This window comes from Pristis pectinata, chromosome 8, assembly GCF_009764475.1.
Source record: "Pristis pectinata isolate sPriPec2 chromosome 8, sPriPec2.1.pri, whole genome shotgun sequence".
NCBI classification, from domain to species: domain Eukaryota; kingdom Metazoa; phylum Chordata; class Chondrichthyes; order Rhinopristiformes; family Pristidae; genus Pristis; species Pristis pectinata.
The window spans coordinates 37316744-37335431 of NC_067412.1; the positions used below are offsets into that span (position 1 = coordinate 37316744).

Genomic DNA, 18688 nt, shown 5'->3' on the forward strand with positions numbered 1-18688 from the left:
AAGAACACAGGAAAATAGGAGAATCAGAATCAGGTTTATTATCACGGACATACTTCATGAAATTTGTTGTTTCTGGCTGCTCCAAAGCTGGGAGTAGGCCACCAGACCCTCAAGCCTGATGTACCCCATCAACTTAATACACACACCATAATTTGTAATTGGAGCCCATCAATTGATAACACACTTTATAATCCATGATGGAACCCTCTCATTCTCTCCAATCCGTGATGGGCCCCTGTCAATTTAATAAACTCTCTGTAACCTGATCACGGCTGATCCATGCCGGCCTCAACTCCTCTTCTGCACCAGATCCCAATTACCCTCAATTCCTCAATCTTTCAAGTATTTATCTATCTCCATCTTAAGTACTGGTCTGGCCTCCACCACCCTCTGGGGCAGAGAACTCCAGAGATTCATCTACGCACCTCTGTTTTAAATGGCAGCCCCTTATTTTCTAGCTATGCCCCCCTTGTTTGTGATTCTCCCACCGATGAAAACATTTCAACATCTACCCTGTCAAGCCCCTTAAGAATCGTATATGATTGAATAAGGTCACCTTTCATTCTTCTAAATTCTTAAGAGACAAATGTTATGTTGGCCTTCATTGCAAGAGGTTTTAAATACAGGAGCAAGAAAGACATGTTGCAGTTATACACTCTCGACAAAGTCCCATTGTAGAAAGCGCATTAAACCGAGAGGTACCATTTGGGATTGCAGAGAGATTATTAGATAGTGACCCATCACGGATGGGAGAGAATGCATTGAATTGAGACAGTTCCATCATGACTTATGTTATGAGGAGTCCCATCATGTATTATGGTCTGTGCATTAAATTGCCGGGGTAGATCTTGGATTGTAGAGAGTGTATTAAACTGAAAGCTTTCTAGCAAGGATTACTGCGAGTGTATTCAATTGACAAGGTCGCATTAGGGATTCTAGTGAGCACAGGAATTACCGCATTTCCGATATGGGTTAAGTGTACATTAACTTGGCAGGTCCCTTCATGAATTATGGAGTGTGTGTTAAATTGACTGAGTGCACATAGTGGACTAAATTAGTAATATTCCATCACAGATTTAGAGTATTAAAATAGTAATTTTCACTAGAGATTGTAATGAGTATTTTAAATGGCATGGTTCCATCCCGGACAATGGAATTGCACTGTATTGTCTGTGACCCATTAGATAGATAGATAAATAAACAGATAGATATCTTTATTAGTCACACGTACATCAAAACACACAGTGAAATACATCTTTTGTGGAGAGTGTTCTGGGGGCAGCCCGCAAGTGTTGCCACGATTCCAGTGCCAACATAGCAGGCCCACAACTGCCTAACCCGTACATCATTTGGAACGTGGGAGGAAACTGGAGCACCCAGAGGGAAACCCACTCAGACACGGGGAGAACGTACAAACTCCTAACAGACAGTGGCTGAAGTTGAACTCAGGTCGCTGGCACTGTAATAGCATTACGCTAACCGCTACACTACCGTGCCATAGCCTATAAATTGACCGGGACTCACCATGTATTGTAGACAGTATTCCGATAGTATTCCATCACGGGCTGTTGACTGTGTCAAACCGAAAATGCTCCTTCACATATTAAATTGATGAATTGTAGAGAGATATTAAACGCAGAGGGTTTCATCACGGACGATAAACATTGTATTAAATTGAGAAGGCCCCGTCACAAATTGGTAATAAACCAAAAGGGTTTCTTCACAGATTGCTAGAAATGTATTAACGTGGCAGTGTCCCATCATTGATTTTAGAGAGAGCATTAAATTGCCATCGTAGTGTTACCGGTCGTTGAGAGTATATTAAATTGGAAAAGGGAAAGTGAGGGTTCCATCAAATATTTCATATTTAATTGGCAGGATCCTGTCGCAGATTATAGTGAAAGTATTAATTATCATGTTTCCAATACGGGGTGTAGTGATTTATTTGACAGGGTTGCATCATGAATTATAGGGACCACGACCAATCACGGACTACAGAGGGCACATTCAATTGACAGCGTGGACTCACCGATTATTGTGAGTGGGCGAAATTGACAGGATTCGGGCGTATTAAATTGGCAGGCTTCGATCATCCATTGTAGAGTGTTGTGTTAACCTCAAAGGGATGGCGGAGTTTGCAATAAATTGACATGGTTACATTATAGATTGTACATAACGCAGTAAATTGACCGGGTCTCACTACTACAGTTGACAGGTTGCTATCGCGGATCGTAGCGTGTGCATCAATGAAGACAGTGTTAAGTTTACACGGACACATCACGGACTGTATGTAGAGAGTGCAACACATGAACAGGATCCTGTCGCCTATTAATCTGATAGGTTTACATCACCGATTACAAAGAGTGTATCAAACCGAGGCGTTCCACGAAGGATCGCAGTTAGTTCATCCAGTTAACAAGAACCATACAATAATTGTAGCTTGTGTATTCAGTTGACTCGGTCCCATCATGGATTATAGTGACCGTATTAATTAACAAGTTTCCAGTGTAGGCTGTGGAGTGGGCATTAACCTCTCTCGGTTAAAGACATGGTATCACGCTGCTGACTGATATTACAGTGTGCCCATTAAGTGCCACCACCAATAGGCACCCCATCAGGGTCTGTATAGAATGCGCTAAATTGACAGATCCTATCACGGATCGTCGAGTGTGTTTTAAATTGGCAGTGTTCCATTGTTGATTATAGAGAGAGCATTACATCCACAGATTTCCATTACTGGTAGAAGAGTGTTTTAGATTAATAGTGTTCTATCACTGACTGTAGAGGGTGCGTTAAAGGACAGGATCCCATCAAGGATTGAAGAGGGTACATTAAATTGGCATTGCTCCATGACGGATTGTAGGGAGAGTAGTAAGTTGATGGGGTCGCGTCATTATTTGTAATGAGCGTGTTAATTTAACACAGGTTCCAATGCGATTTGTGAAGAGAGCATAAAATTGGTTAGGTCCTAACTACCACTGTAAGATGAGAGGGTTCCATCACGAACAATGGAGAGTGAATGAAATTGGCAGAGACACATTATGGATTGTATACAGTATACTAAATTGACACGGATTGTAGACAGTGTATTAAACCGAGAGGGTTCCATCAAAGATTGTAGTGAATGTATTCACGGATTGCAAAGAGTATTAATTGGCAGTGTTCCATCACGGATTGTAGACCGTACTAAATTTCCAATATCTGCAGGATTTTTTTGAGTTTCACTATAATGACAAGGTTCACTACGGATTGCAGGGGTGTATCCAATTGACAGAGTCCCGTCACGGGACTGATTGCAAAAAGTGCAGTAATCAGAGAAGGTCCCATCACAAATTGTAGAGAGGTATTAAGTTCACGGGATCCCATCTAGGATCGCAGAAACTGTATATAATCGGTAGAATCCATCTAGGATCGCACAGAATGCTTTGAACCCATACAATCCCATCCCGGATTGCAGGGGGTACTTTGATTACACGGGATTGGATTGATCCGTGGATTGTAGAGGGTGTATTAAATTGGCCGGGTCTTCTCGCGTACTATAGAGAGCGTCTTAAATTGACAGAGTACCATCACCGATTGCAGAGAGGGTATTAAACCGAAAGGGTGTCATCAAGAATTGTAGGTTAGTGCATTCAGGGATTGCAAAGAGCGTATTAATTGTCAGATCAAGGATTACAGAATGTATCAAACTGGCAGATCGCCATCACGGATTGGAGATAAATTGGCTGTGTTCCAAGGATTGTTGAGAGTGCGTTGAATTCATAGATTTCCATCACAGATTGTAAACAGTATACTCGATTGACAGTATTACATCGCGGATTGTAGGGGATGTAATAAATTGACAAGGTCCCGTAATGAAATATGGACAGCGTATTAAACTGAGAGACTTCCATTACCCATTACAGAGAGTGTATTGAAGTGTGCAATACGGACAGTGCAGAGCGCATTGGCAGGCATACAGGCATACATGGCGTATTAATTTGAAAGGGAGTCATCACGCAATGTTCAGCGTGTAACAGGGTTCCATCACGGATTGTAGAGGATGCATCAAGTTGATGGTGTTCCATCAAGGATGTCGCGGATGCAGCAAATTGGCAGCGTCCTGTCACGGATTGTGGTGAGTGTATTAAATTGGCGGATTTCTATCTGGGGTTGTAAGCAGTGTCTTAAACCTCGAGGGTCCCGTCAAGCATTCAATTGACAGAGACCCAATAAGGATGGAAGTCAGTATACTCAATTGGCGGGGACCCATCACGGGTAGAGGAATGTGCACTAAATTGAGAGGGACATATCACGGATTCTACGTGTGGTTATAAATTGACAGGGACTCCTCACATATTACTGACAAGTTTCTTATCATGGGCATAAGTGCCCAGGGTATATATATTGTATGACTGTAGAGATTTTAATACATTGATCGGGCCTCGTTAAATATTATAATGAATGTATTATTATGTTTCTATAAGGATTGTGGAGGGTGTATTAAACTGACAGCGTTCCATCGCATGCAGTGGGCTATGCAGTAAACTAACTGGAACCTTTTACAGATTGCAGCGGTGTATTAAACTTTCAAGTTTCCACCACGGATAGTGGAGATCATATTACACCAAGAGGGATGATAAATAGTGTATCCAATTGACAGGGCCCTCACGCATTATAGCGAACGTATTAATTAATTAGTTTGTTATTGAGGTTCTGGAGAATGTATTGACTGGAAGCGGTCCCATCAGGAATTATAGAGAGTGTATTACATTGACAGGGGCCCATCGGGGATTGCGTGGAGTGTACTAAAATAACAGAGTCGCGTCACCGATTATAGCGCGGTTATTAAATTTACAGGCTTCCTACACGGACTATGGAGACTGCATTAACTAGACAAGGCCCTCTAGTGAATTATGGAGAGATATTTCACTGAAAGGGTCCTATCAAGGATTGTAGAAAGTGTATTTAATCGGCAGGAGTCCATTGCTGAGTCAGTGTGTTAATTAACATGCTTCCAATATGGATTGTGAAGAGTATTAAATTGACAGGGCCCATCGTGAATTGTTGGAAGTGTATTAAAAAGACAGAGCTGCGTTTCAGATTGTAACTTCTGTTTCCAGTACGAGTTATAGACGGAGCACTAACGTGACAGAATTCCATCACGGATTGGCAGTGTTGCATCAAGGATTGTAGGTAGTGTAGATTATAGTCACTGTATTTAATTGGCAGGTTCCCGTCGAGGATTAACAGTAGCGAATCAAGTTTCCAACGCAGGCTGCTGATAGTGTATGAACGAGTGGGTCCCATCACAAATTAGAGAGAATATATTACATTGACCCGGACGGATGGAGGATTGCAGAGAGTACATTAAAATGATAGTGTTCTGTCACGCATTTTTGAAAATGTATCAATTTACAGGGACGCCTGGCGGATAAATGTGTACCTAATAAATTGACAGGCTTCCAACAGGGAATGTGCAGACTGCACTAACTAGACAGGGTCCCGATATCAATAGGAAGAAGTATTGAACTAACAGAGGCCCGCCGCGGAATACAGACAGTGTATTAAACCGACATTATTCTATCACCGACTCCACTTGGTGCAGTTATTGGACTACAGAGAATGCGTTAAACCGAGAGGGTTCCATCAAGGATGGGAACAAATGCAATTGGCAAGATGACGCCACAAATTATAGTGAGTGTGTTAATTGACAGGTGTCCGATACAGACTGTAGAGAATATATTGATCTAATCATCACGGATTGAAAAAGTACAATGAATTCGCACTTTTCCATCAGCGATTGTAGAGAGTTTTATCAAACTAACAGGATTTAAACAAGTATACTGACAGGGAACCACACTGATTCCTGAGAGTGTATTACAGAGACAGGGTTCTATCACGAATTGCAGAACGTAATAAATTGACAGGGTTCCGTAACGTACTACTGTGTGCATATTAAACAGACACGCTACCATCACCAGTTGTACAGAGTATGTTAAATGGCAGTGTTCCTTCACCAACTACAGACAGTGCATTGTATAGCACCTGGTGCACTTGGTGCATACTGGATTCATATGACAGGGGCCCAACAAGTATTGTAGTGAGTGTACTCACTGACAGAGTTCCATCACAGGTTGCAAAGAGCATATTAAAATGACGGAGCTCCGCCACAGAATTTATTGACTGTAATCAATTGTTTGCGTCCCATTGCGGAATGTAGAGAGAGTATAAAATGGCATTGTCCCATCATGGATTGTAGGCAGTGTATACATTTGAAAGGATTGCAATTACCGATCATGGACTGTAAAGGGAACATTAAATTGACAAGGAGCTGAAACGGAATATAAGAAGTGTGCTAAACTAACAGAGTTTGGTCACGGATTTTAAAGAGCGTAATCAATTGACAGGGTCCCGTCACGTATTATAGTGTATGTAGTACATTGACAGGTGACCATAACCGAGTGTGTGGTTCTCACAGCGTCCTATCACGGATTGCAGAGAATGTTTTGAAATGACTGACTGGCGTCCAGGATTATAATAAGCCCATTGACAGGTTTCCAATACGGGTTGTAGAGAGCCATCACGGATTGAAAGAGTGTGTTGAATTTAAGGAGGGGGTAATAATTCACAATTACCCATCACAGTTGACAGCGCTCCTTCACTGATTTTGAATAGTGTATTAAATTGACAGTGACCCCCCTCCAGGTTTGCAGGGGAATTACTTAACCGATCGAATCCCCTCACGGATTGTAGAGAGTGTATTAAACTAGAGACAGTGAAGAATTAAATTGACAGCAACCAATTATGGATTGTGCACAGCATGTTAAATTGAAAGGGACTCGTTACGCAATGTTGAAGCTGTACAGTATTAAACTGGCAGTTTTCCAACACGGACTGCAAAGAATGCATCAAAATTTTGCTGTGTTCCACTGTGTATGTAGTGTGTATTAAACCAACAGAGATCCATCACTGATCGTTGAGGGAGCATTAAATTCACAAGGATCCAGGTAGTATTATTGATGGTATATTACATTGACAAGTTTCCATCACCGATTACACAAAGGGATCTTTCAAGGATTATACATAGTGTATTCAATTAACAAATATATAACGGATTGACCTGTCATATGAATCAAGTATGAACAAAATGGACCAAGTGCTGTACAGTACACTGTCTGCAGTTCAACATGAAACATTACAACACAGTACAGGCTCTTCGGCCCACGATGTTGTGCTGACATTTCATTCTTCTCTAAGATCTATCTAACCCTTCCCTCCCATATAAGCCCTGCATTTTTCTATCATTCATGTGGCTATCTAAGAGTCTCTTAAATGTCCCTAATGTATCTGCCCCCACAACCTCTGCCAGCAGTGCGTTCCATGCACCCACCACTCTCTGTGTAAAAAACTTACCTCTGCCATCCGCCTTATACCTCCCTCTGATCACCTTAAAATTATGCCCCCTCATGTTTGCCATTTTTGCCCTGGAAAAAAGTCCCTCACTGTCCACTCGATCTATGCCTCTTATCATTTGTACACCTCTATCAGGTCACCTCTCATCCTCCTCCTCTCCAAAGAGAAAAGCCCTAGCTCACTCAACCTATCCTCATAAGACATGCTCTCCAATCCAGGCAGTATCCTCTGCACCCTCTCTAAAGCTTCCACATCCTTCTTGTAATGAGGCGACCAGAACTGAACACAATACTCTGTGTGGTCTAACCAGAGTTCTATAGAGTTGCAACATTACCTCACAGCTCTTGAACTCAATCCCCCAGCTAATCAAGACCAACACCCCATACACCTTCTTAACAACCCTATCAACCTGCGTGGCAACCTTGAGGGATCTATGGACGTGGACCCTAAGATCCCTCTGTTCCTCCACACTGCTAAGAGTCCTGCCATTAACCTTGTATTCTGCCTTCACATTTGATCTTCTGAAGTGTATCACTTCACACTTTCCCGGTTGAACTCCATCTGCCACTTCTCAGCCCAGCTCTGCATCCTATCAATGTCCTGTTGTAATCTACAGCAAATTTCTACACTATCCACAACACCACCAACCTTCGTGTCATTAGAAAACTTACTAACCCACCCTTCCACATCCTCATCCAAGTCATTTATAAAAATCACAAAGAGCAGGGGCCACAGAACAGATCCCTGTGGAACACCATTGGTCACCGACCTCCAGGCAGAATATGCTCCATCTACCACCACCCTCTGTCTTCTATGGGCGAGCCAATTCTGAATCCACATAGCCAAGTTTCCCTAGATCCCATGCCTCCTGACTTTCTGAATGAGCCTTCCATGAGGAACCTTATCAAACACCTTACTAAAATCCATGTACACTAGATCCACCGCTCTACCTTCATCAACATTCTTTGTCACATCCTCAAAGAATTCAATCAGGCTCATGCCCCTCACAAAGCCATGCTGACTGTCTCTAATCAGCCTATGCTTCTCCAAATGCCCATATATCCTGTCTCTAAGAATCTTTTCCAGTAATTTGCTCACCACTGAAATAAAAGTCACTAGTCTGTAATATCCAGGCTGATGGAACACTGCCATTTAATACAATCAGTGAAATAAAAGGATGATAGTGAGTGCATTCAGTTGGACAAGGTCCCGTCATGGAATAGAGTGAACGTATTAATAGATTTCCAATACAGATTGTAGGGAGCACATTTATTTGACAGGGTCCCATCATGAATTACAGAGTATCTGTTAAACTGACAGCTTTCCATCACAATCTATTAAAATGACAGTCTTCCGATACGGATTGTAGAGGGAATTTCATCACAGGTTGTAAAGATTAAACCAAAAGGGTTCCAACAATGATTGTAGTTTGAGTATTCAATTGACCCAACAAGGATTGGTAGAGTGGCGCAGCTAGTAGAGACCCTGCCTCTAAGCACCAGAGACCTGGGCTCAGAACTGACCTCTGTCTGTATGGAGCTTGCATGTTCTCCCGGTGACTGGAGAGGATTTAATTGCTGGAGGGGATTTTGGTATTGGTATTGGTATTAGTTTATTATTGTCACTTGTACCGAGGTACAGTGAAAAACTTGTCTTACAAACCAATCTTACAGGTCAATTCATTACACAGTGCAGTTACATTGGGTTAGTACAGAGTGCATTGATGTAGTACAGGTAAAAAAAACCAATAATAGTAAAGAGTAAAGTGTCACAGCTACAGAGAAAGTGCAGTGCAATAAGGTGCAAGGTCACAACAAGGTAGATCGTGAGGTCATGAGGTCATAGGTCATAGTCCATCTCATTGTATAGGAGAACTGTTCAATAGTCTTATCACAGTGGGGTAGAAGCTGTCCTTAAGTCTGGTGGTACATGCCCTCAGGCTCCTGTATCTTCTACCCGATGGAAGAGTAGAGAAGAGAGAATGTCCCGGGTGGGTGGGGTCTTTGATTATGCTGGCTGCTTCACCAAGACGGTGAGAGGTAAAGACAGAGTCCAAGGAGGGTAGACCGGTGTCCATGATGCGCTGGGCTGTGTCCACAACTCTCTGCAGCTTCTTGCGGTCTTGGGCAGAACAGTTGCCATACCAAGCCATGATACATCCAGATAGGATGCTTTCTATGGTGCATTGGTAAAAGTTGGTGAGAGTCAAAGGGGACAAAACAAATTTCTTTAGCCTCCTGAGGAAGTAGAGGCGTTGATGAGCTTTCTTGGCCATGGCATCCACGTGGTTTGTCCAGGATAGCAATTTTAATTGCTAGAGGGTGTTCTGAGGGACAGGATCTTCCAACATTGAGAGAGACAGGGTCTGATTTGGGGCAATCAACACAGCTATGTGTGTGGGAAGGCCTGTCTGACAAATCCCTTTGTGACCTTCGAGGAGTTAGCCAAGAGAACAGATGAGGGTAGGGCAGTGGATGTTGTCTATATGGACTTTGACGAGGTCTCTCATAGCAGACTAGTTTGGATCCAGGGGGAGATAGCGGATTGGATACATAATTGGCTCAGTGGTAGGAAACAGAGAGTGATAGTTGAGGGTTGTTTCTCAGACTGGAGGCCTGTGTCTAGTGGTGCGCCACAGAGGTCAGTGCTGGGACCTTTGTTGTTTGTAATTTATGTAAATGACTTGGATATGAATGTACAAGGCACAGTTAGTAAGTTTGCTGATGATACTAAAATAAATGGTATTGTAGATACTGTAGAAGGTTATGAAAAATTACAGTGGGTTCTTTATCAGCTATGTATGTGGACTGAGGAATGGCAAATGGCTTTCAATCCAGATGAATGTGAGATATTGCATTTTGGGAGATCAGACCAGGGTAGGACTTATATAATGAAAGTAGGGCCCAGGGGAGTGTTATGGAACAGAGGGACCAAGGAGTGCAAGTGCATAGTTCACTGAAAGCAGTGTCACAGGTAGATAGGGTGGTGAAGAAGGCACTGGCATGCTGGCCTTCATCAGTCAGGGCAGTGAGTATAGGAGCTGGGAAGTTATGTTGCAGTTATATAAGATGTTGGTGAGGCTGCACGGAGTATTGTGCACAGTTTTGGTTGCCCTGTTATAGGAAACATCATTAAACTAGAAAGAGTACAGAAAAAAATTACCAGGATGTTGCCAGGACTTGGGGGCCTGAGTTACAAGGAGAGGTTGTGTAGACTAGGACTTTGTCCCTGGAATGTAGGAGATTGAGATATATAAGATCATGAGGAGCTTAACAGGGTGAAAGAACGTAGACTTTCTCCCAGGGAGAGGGTGCTAAAAACAAGAGGCCATAGGTTTAAGATCAGAGGCAAGAGGTTTAAAAGGGATATCAGGGACAGCTTCTTCACACAAAGGGTGGTGCATATTTGGAATAAGCTGCCAGAAATAGTGGCTGAGGTGGGCACATTAACAACATTTAAAAGCCATCTAGATAAGTACGTGGAGAGGAGAGGTTTAGAGGGCTATGGGCCAGATGCAGGCAGATGGGACCAGCTCACTGGGCAACACAGTATGCATGGACAAGTTGGGCCAAAGGGCCTTTTTCCCTGCTGCATGACTCTGTGACTATGACTGCATGGGTTTTCTCCCAAAAACGTGCAGGGTGGTAGATTAACTGGCCACTGTAAACAGTGATAGAATTTGGGGGGACTTGATGGGAATGTGAAGAGATTATAATGGGATTTTAATGTAGTACTAGTGTAAATGTGCGTTTGTGGTTGGTGCGGATTTGGTGGGCCGAACGGCCCGTGATGCCTTCATGGATTGAGACTTGAAGGTCAAGGAGAGGGTAATAATTCGCAGTTACCTATCACATTGACACTGATTAAGGAGTAATGTCTTCAATTGGCAGGATTTTGGCACGGATTATAGTGAGCGTATTAATTAACAGATTTCCAGTACGGGTATTAACATGAAGGGTCCCGTCGTGAATTACAAAGAGCGTATTATATTAACAGTGTTCCATCACGTTTGAGGTAGTGTGTAGTAAATTGATCAGGAGCTATCAGGGATTGGAGATAGTGTGATAAATGTGTAATTATCCATCATGGATTATACGGGATGTGTTAAACCGACAGAGACACCATCGCGCATTGTAGAGGACGGATTAAACCGAGAGGGTTTCTTCAAGGATTGTAATTAGTGTGTTCAATTGATAGGCCACGTCATGCATTATAGTGAGTGTATTAAATTCTTAGGTTTCTAATATGGATTATAGATAAGTGCATTACATTGGCCGGGACCCATATGAATTATAGGGCGTGTAATAAATTGACAGGGTTCCATCATAAATTATAGAGTATTTATATCTTGGGGTTCCCATGGGGATTGTACATCAATGGCAGGGTCCTACGACGCAATATGGGGAGCGTTTTAAATTGACAGAGACCCATCACGAATTAAATCGACGGCGTTATTTGGGGTCTGTATTATGAATTATATAAGTGTAATAGATTGACAAGGTCTCGTCAGGTATAGAGCGTATTAATTAATAAGTTTGCAAAGCGGGTTGTAGAGAGTGCATTACCTTGACAGAATCCCATCATGGATTATATGGAGTGTAATAAATTGACAGCTACCCAGCTCGGATTGTAGAGTGTAATAAATGGACAAGGTCCCGTCATGTATCATAGCCCGTATATTAAATTGACAGGTTACTATCAACAATTGTAGAGTATTTATTAGACTGAGAGGTTTCCTTCAATGGCTGTAGTCGGTGTATTGAAGTAACAGGGACCCAGCAAGAATTGCAGACCCATTACCAATTATAGAGCGTGTAATAGACAGGACTCCATCACAGATGGCTGAGAACGTATTGAAGTGACAGCGTCCCATTATGAAACATAGATAGCTTATTAAATTGACAGTTCCATCCCCTATAGTAGTTAACCGAATTTAACCGAAGTAGATCCTATCGTGGACAATATTAAATTGATGGAACCCGTTGCGCATTGTGGATAGTGCAGTAAACCCTCAGGGACAAATCATGCAATGTAGTGAACACATCACGCAATGAAATAGAAAAAAACAGGATTAATGTGTGATAAATGGATGCTTGTTGGGCGGCGGACTCCGTGGGCTGAAGAGGCTGTTTCCGTGCGTATGACTCTGTGACTCGATAACTTGGACAATACAAGGCAGGCAGTATATTGTTGTCAGGTTTGTATCGCGCTTATTAAATTGACAGGGTGCCATTATCGATTATAGAGTATGTATTGAACTGAAGGCTTTGATCATAAATTTCAGCGTGTATTTTCAATTGGCAGGGTCCCAGCAAGGATTATAGTATTGATAACCGGTTTCCAATAGGAGTTGTGGAGAATATGTTAACCCATCTGACAGTAACCTACCTGAGAGCTGGAAAATGGGATTAGTTTTCATAGGTGGCTGCATGGACACAACGGGCCGAAGGGCCTTCCTCTGTTGTTTGACTCGATGACTCTATCAATATCGATACTGAATTTAACAGTGTCCCATCACAAATTTAGAGAGAGTCCAGTTATCGAACTTGGAGAGGTGGAAATAAAGATGGTGTGTGAAACTGACATACTTCCATAACCGACTACAGAGAGTTCTTAAACTGACAAAGTCCCGTTACGATTGTACAGATTTTATTAAACTGAAAAGGTCCAACATAGAGTATATGGTGTACTAATTTGACAGGGACGGAAAACGGATTATTGAGTATATTAAAGGTCCCATCAGGAATTTACATAGTGTACCAAACCAAGTGAATCCCTTCACTGATTTTAGAAAGTTTAGTAAACTGGACAAGGTCCCATCACAAATTATAGGGTGTGTTTTAACTGAACAGTTTCCAGGATGGATGATAAAGAGTTTACTGATCCCATCAGGAATTATGGAATATATATTAACCTAACTGGTCCCATTACAGAATATAGACTGACAGATATCTATCATGGACTATAAGTGGTTACTAAGCAGGCATTGCCCCAGCACAGAATTTAGAGTGTGTATTAAACTTACTGAGTAGTATTACTGAGACTGAAAATGACACTGTTCCCATCAAGGAATTTAAACCAACTGAGTCCAGTTGCTCAGTTTGGTCACTGAATATAGAGTGAGTTACTCTTGGAGTGTCCCATAGGGGATTATAGAGAGTGTATTAATCCGCTGAGGTTCCATACAGATTGGAGTGTATTATGTACTAAAATAGGGAGATACAAGTTGGAGCTGAGGCAGAGTGGCAGAGCTGGCAGAGTTACTGCAGCACAGCGTCAGAGTGCAATGAGTTGCTGTCTCACAACCCGGGTTCAATCCTGACTTCGTATGCTGTCTGTGTGGAGTTTGCATGTTCTCCTTGTGACTACATGGGATTTCTCTGGGTGCTCCAGTTTCCTCCCACGTCCCAAAGGTGTGTGAGATGGTAGGTTAATTGGCCACTGTAAAATTCCTTCTAGTGTGTGTGTCACTACTAGAATCTGGGGGTTCTTGATGACAATGTGGAGACAATAAACAAACGGTATTAGAAGGCGGTTGATGGTTGGTGCGGACTCGATGGCCTGAAAGGGCTGTTTACACACTGGACGAGCTGACCTCTGCTGGGCCCACGTTGCTCATTGGACCCAAGTGGTGAGAGCCTCCTCAGGAGCCGGCCCCACACAACAAGACATCTCTGGGAAACATCCCCTGTGCCGTTCCACACCCCATGGAGGGGATTCCTGCACAGGCTTCTCCTCCACACTTCCTCGCCCCCCCTGACTGCCAGCCAGAGTCATAAAGGTAATCTGTTCTGCCATCTGGCAACAGGGGAATCTATGTGGGATTCCACCCCCCACCCCCCCACTTTATATTGTGGACCTGTAGGTAGAGCAGCCCTCTGCTGGTTCACAGGCTGCCAGTCCCTTCTACTGCCTGAACGATCCATGCCCCATGGAGTTACAGAACGTGCGAGGTTGCAGCCCCATTTTGAATACTTGAAGGAACTGCTCCTTAAGCTGTGGTTCCATTCTGGCTCAACGCTCCAGAATCTCTAGGTACCTGGTGCAGGGGCAGGCAGTGGGCATGACAGGTTCAGTCAGTCAGGGGACCTCCTTGTCAGTCTGCTCCTGGACCACACACAGGTCCAGGCAGCAGGCTGTCGGCCTTCCTGCCAACAGTCTGCCCCTCGTTGGAGGTTATGTTCAAGTCCTGGTGTCTCTGGGAAATGAGCATGAGTGTCCACTTTCTCACAGCTGGCCTCCTCAGGGACTGGAGTGCATCCTGGACAAGGGGAAGTAATGTTTTAATTCAAGTGTTTACTTGATATGGCAAATAAAAATATTTTGAAACAAAAAAAGGAAAGCAAACAAAAGGCACTCAGAATGCAGGTCTGGGGATAAAGGCCATAAAAATGGAGTATATTAAACTTAAAGAATCCTGTTGAGTGTATTAAACAGACAAGGTCCCATCAATGGATCCAGACAGCCTGTAAAACCAGGTTCCAATGTCCTTACATTGTCTAAATGAGAATTGTTTGCAGTAAGTGAGGGATAAACTCAGGATTCCAATCATCGCTTGTAATAGAAAGGGGAAAGATGCTTTTACACTATGTTCATAGGTTATGGACCATATCCCTGGAAAGGAAGATAGATGAAGAATCAAAAAGCAAATGAAAGATTATGTGTGAGGCAATTTGGATTATAATTGGCTGTACTAGTTGCTGAGTTAGGGGGTGAATGACCTCTTTCTGCTGTTGATTTCAACTTCCACTATGTTACCTTCACCAGGTTACTGTTATTACAGCCTGAGGGAGCAGATTGAAGTGGAGAATTCCAAATGCCTGGAGATATGCAAGCAACCCTGCAAGTGAGTACTGCTCAGCTCCTTAATGTCAACACTTTCCAGGAAGGCCATTTGGGCCAACATTCCATACAAGCCCATGGCACTGCCCCTCCCAGTGTACAGCATCCCGGGATGACTACGGAAGTTTGTTCATCAGTGCTGAAACTGATTCCAGCCACTGGTGACAGTATATGTGAACTACTGCCCCATCTCCACCCCCATCCCCACCCCAGATTGGAAAAACCTCACAATTTGTGACGTTCATATTTTCAGATCAGACCCATTATAAAAAGGATGGCATTCAAAGAACTTGAATGCATGAGTTGGAGGGGGAATGTAGGCAAGGTGGCCACCATTGCCATCCACCAAGAGTGCCTCTGGCAGGCCATCTCCTCCATGTTCCTATTGGACTCCATAGCCAGGAGTCATCTGGTACTTCCCCAAAGTATGTAAAATGGACGGAGCAGGCATGGGGAGGGTCAGAGGAGGAGGAGGCTAGCAGCACATTCTTCCTTCCCTCTGCACAATAGGTCCAAGGGACCGTTAGTGCCCATGTACATTGGGCAAGCTTTAATGGCCCACAATGACCCTTACTGGGATCACCATAGACCTCAAGGTAGTGCGTGTAAACCAAGTCATACAGATCACCAAGATCTCACATTCCATCCATAGTCTATGCTAGCTGATCTCAGCCAGGTGGCAGCACCGGTACAAGAGTTAGCCTCAGTACCAGTAAACAGGATAGAAAGGGCAGTGTTGTTAACATACAGTGCATGCTGGAATTAGGGGATGGAAGATACAATGGCATGAAGGAGTAGGAGAGGGCAAGGCAATGGCGAGGCAAGGAAATGGAGGGGCTGGGCGATATAGACCGAGTCATTTCAGGGAGAAGACAAAGTGGAGGTAAGTCAGTGGAGTGTGAGGCAATGCTTGTGTGGCAATGGAGGAGAGTGCTATGGAGGGTGAAGAACTAGCTAAGACAATGAAGGTGTCCGGAAATGCAATGTAAAGCAATGGAGGCAGAGGCAATGGAGGCGAGGAATGGAAGATAAGGCAATGGAGGGTGATCACTAGAGGGTAAGACACTGAAAAGGATTCTGACATCTATGTGTTTTGGAGATGTTTATGCTTTGAAGCTTATGATTTGAAGATGACGATTTGAAATGAGGAATTAGGTAAAATTGACACCAGAGAGGTTGTTAACAAAAAGAGAGAGCAAATTACAGAGGGGAAAGTAATTGAACTGAGGGGAAAATGAGAGGGAGAGAGAGGGATGGAGAGAGGGAGAGGTGGGATAAAAGATAGTGAAAATGACAGAGGAGAGGAGGGATTACGAGGGGATGAGAGAGGGACATGAAAGAGTCCCAGAGAGAACAGATAGACACTGGGAGCAAAAAGAAAACAAGCTGCTGGAGGAACTCTGTGGGTCGAGCAGCACCTGTGGAGGGAAAGGAATGGTCAATGTTCCGGGTCAAAACCCTGCACAGGACTGTAACAGGGTTTCGACGCGAAACATCAACAATTCCTTTCCCGCCACAGATGCTGCTCAACCCACAGAGTTCCTGCAGCAGTTTGTATTTTTTGCTCCAGATTCCAGCATCTGCGGTCTCTGTGTCTCTTAGACACTGGGAGGAGTAGAGAAGACCAGGATGGAAAGCACAAGAGAGTGTCTGAACTCAGGGACAGTCTTTAAGGTAAACCAACTCACCAACTTCTTTCCCTGCAGTGAGACCCAATATAGACTGACCATCTCTATGGTAGATTGGCCATCGGAATCCTCAGAGGTAGGTTCAAGCACCGAATGCATGTTAAAGGGTAACTGGACGGCTCCTCCAGTGGCTTAGCTTGTGACAGTACTGAGTAGCAGAGTGTCAGGATTCATTCCCCTGCTGCCTGTGCTGATACTAGATGGGGACCACTACCCACTGTGGCAGTGCGCTGGGAAGAAGGGTAATTGGCTGGATCAGGGGGACAAGACACATTACTCACTGTCCACATTAACACAGCCCGCTAGGGAAGGATTTCTGGGGTGGTGGGGTGGACGCTAAGTGGTTATAGGAGCTTGTAGTAACCTGGCAACTATGCAAAGTAGGAAAGAGTCTCTACTTTCATATAAAATTACCATTAAGAATAAAGAGTTGGGGTAGAAGACTTTCCTTTACGCAGAGAAACTATGAATCCGTTATCCCAGAAAACATAGAACATAGACCAATACAGCAAGGAACAGGTCCTTCAGCCCACAATGTCTGTGACAACCATAATGCCAATTTAAACTAATCCCATCTGTCTGCACGTGGTACATATCCCTTCATTCCCTGCCTGTTCGTGTGCCTGTCTAAATGCTTCTTAACAAAAAACATTTTGAAGTAGAAACTAATGTGTCATAAGATAAATACTCAAAGCAGAGGAGGGTACAAGTGAGTGAGAGGGATTAATTTTGGATGTATATGGGATCATTGGGAGTTGGAGGATGAGATGCAGATTTATACAGAACCAAGAGGAAAGCGTGAAGTTAAGGGGGTGGCTTAGAATTTATACGTGGTTTTAAGGGAGAGCATGCAGCAGGAATATTGTTAGAAAGAAAGGTTAGGGTGTTGATGTTAGTTTGAGATAGGCTCAAGGCAATTTACAGAATACAGAGTAGTGGGTTTGGATAGGTTTTGTTCTTGTAATAAGGTGGGAGAACGTGGTCCTGTGATTACATGGAACATGATCCAGCATTGTTACATAGCTTTGATGAGAGAGTATGCCAGTGGAATTAGTGGGATTGATACAGAGCTATGGGTATTTGGATTAGTTTGGGATTAATATGGGGGTGCAGAATGACATGGAAATAGGGAGTGTAATTTGGGATTTATGCAGGGTTTTAGAGAGATGGCAAGGCAGGGGCATTAGATTGTGGTTTAGAGAGGACTGTGGGGAGAGAGTGAGCAGCAGTTTTAATTTCTGCTTGATATATGGCTGTGGCAAAATGATATAGCAATGATAGACTGGGTTTGACAGGACATGGAAGAATTAGTGCAAAGAGTTCAGTTTGGGATTGGAATAGTGCTTTGGTAGCTCATCAGGGCAGTGGGGTTAGATTTAAATAGATGATGGAGCTTGGAGAGAGAGCAAGGATTAGTTTGAAATTGATACAGGCCTGTGGGGAGAGAGCACATCGCTGGAGCAGCCTGGAATCAGTATTGGGTTATGTCAAGAGTATGAGGTACTTGGGTTAGTTGTGGAGTTGTAGGGTCAGAGTGTGCCACTGGAATTAGGTTTTTATTAATAGAAGGCACTGAGGAGAGAGCGAGGAAATGGGATTATTATGTGATTGATGCTGACATATAGGGAGAGGGTGTGGCAATGATATTAGTTTGGGATTAATATGGGGCTACGGAAAATGAGACAGTAAAATTAGTTTGGGATTGGTAGAGTCACAGGGAGAGATTGGGGCAGTAGGATTAGTTTAGAATTGGTACAGGGATG

At 43.4% G+C, this 18688-nt stretch overlaps 1 protein-coding gene across 4 annotated transcripts in view; it reads left to right on the top strand.

Moving 5' to 3' along the window:
• Positions 1-18688, top strand: part of LOC127573467 (amiloride-sensitive sodium channel subunit beta-like) — a 40330-nt gene that overhangs the window by 11195 nt on the left and 10447 nt on the right. For 3 of the 4 annotated variants that reach the window (XM_052021719.1, XM_052021717.1, XM_052021718.1), the window contains exons 9-10: positions 15163-15241; positions 16944-17001. In XM_052021719.1, the coding sequence (XP_051877679.1) occupies positions 15163-15241; positions 16944-17001 (137 nt within the window). The remainder of the gene's footprint in view (positions 1-15162; positions 15242-16943; positions 17002-18688) is intronic. The other variant, XM_052021720.1, reaches the window with a different exon arrangement.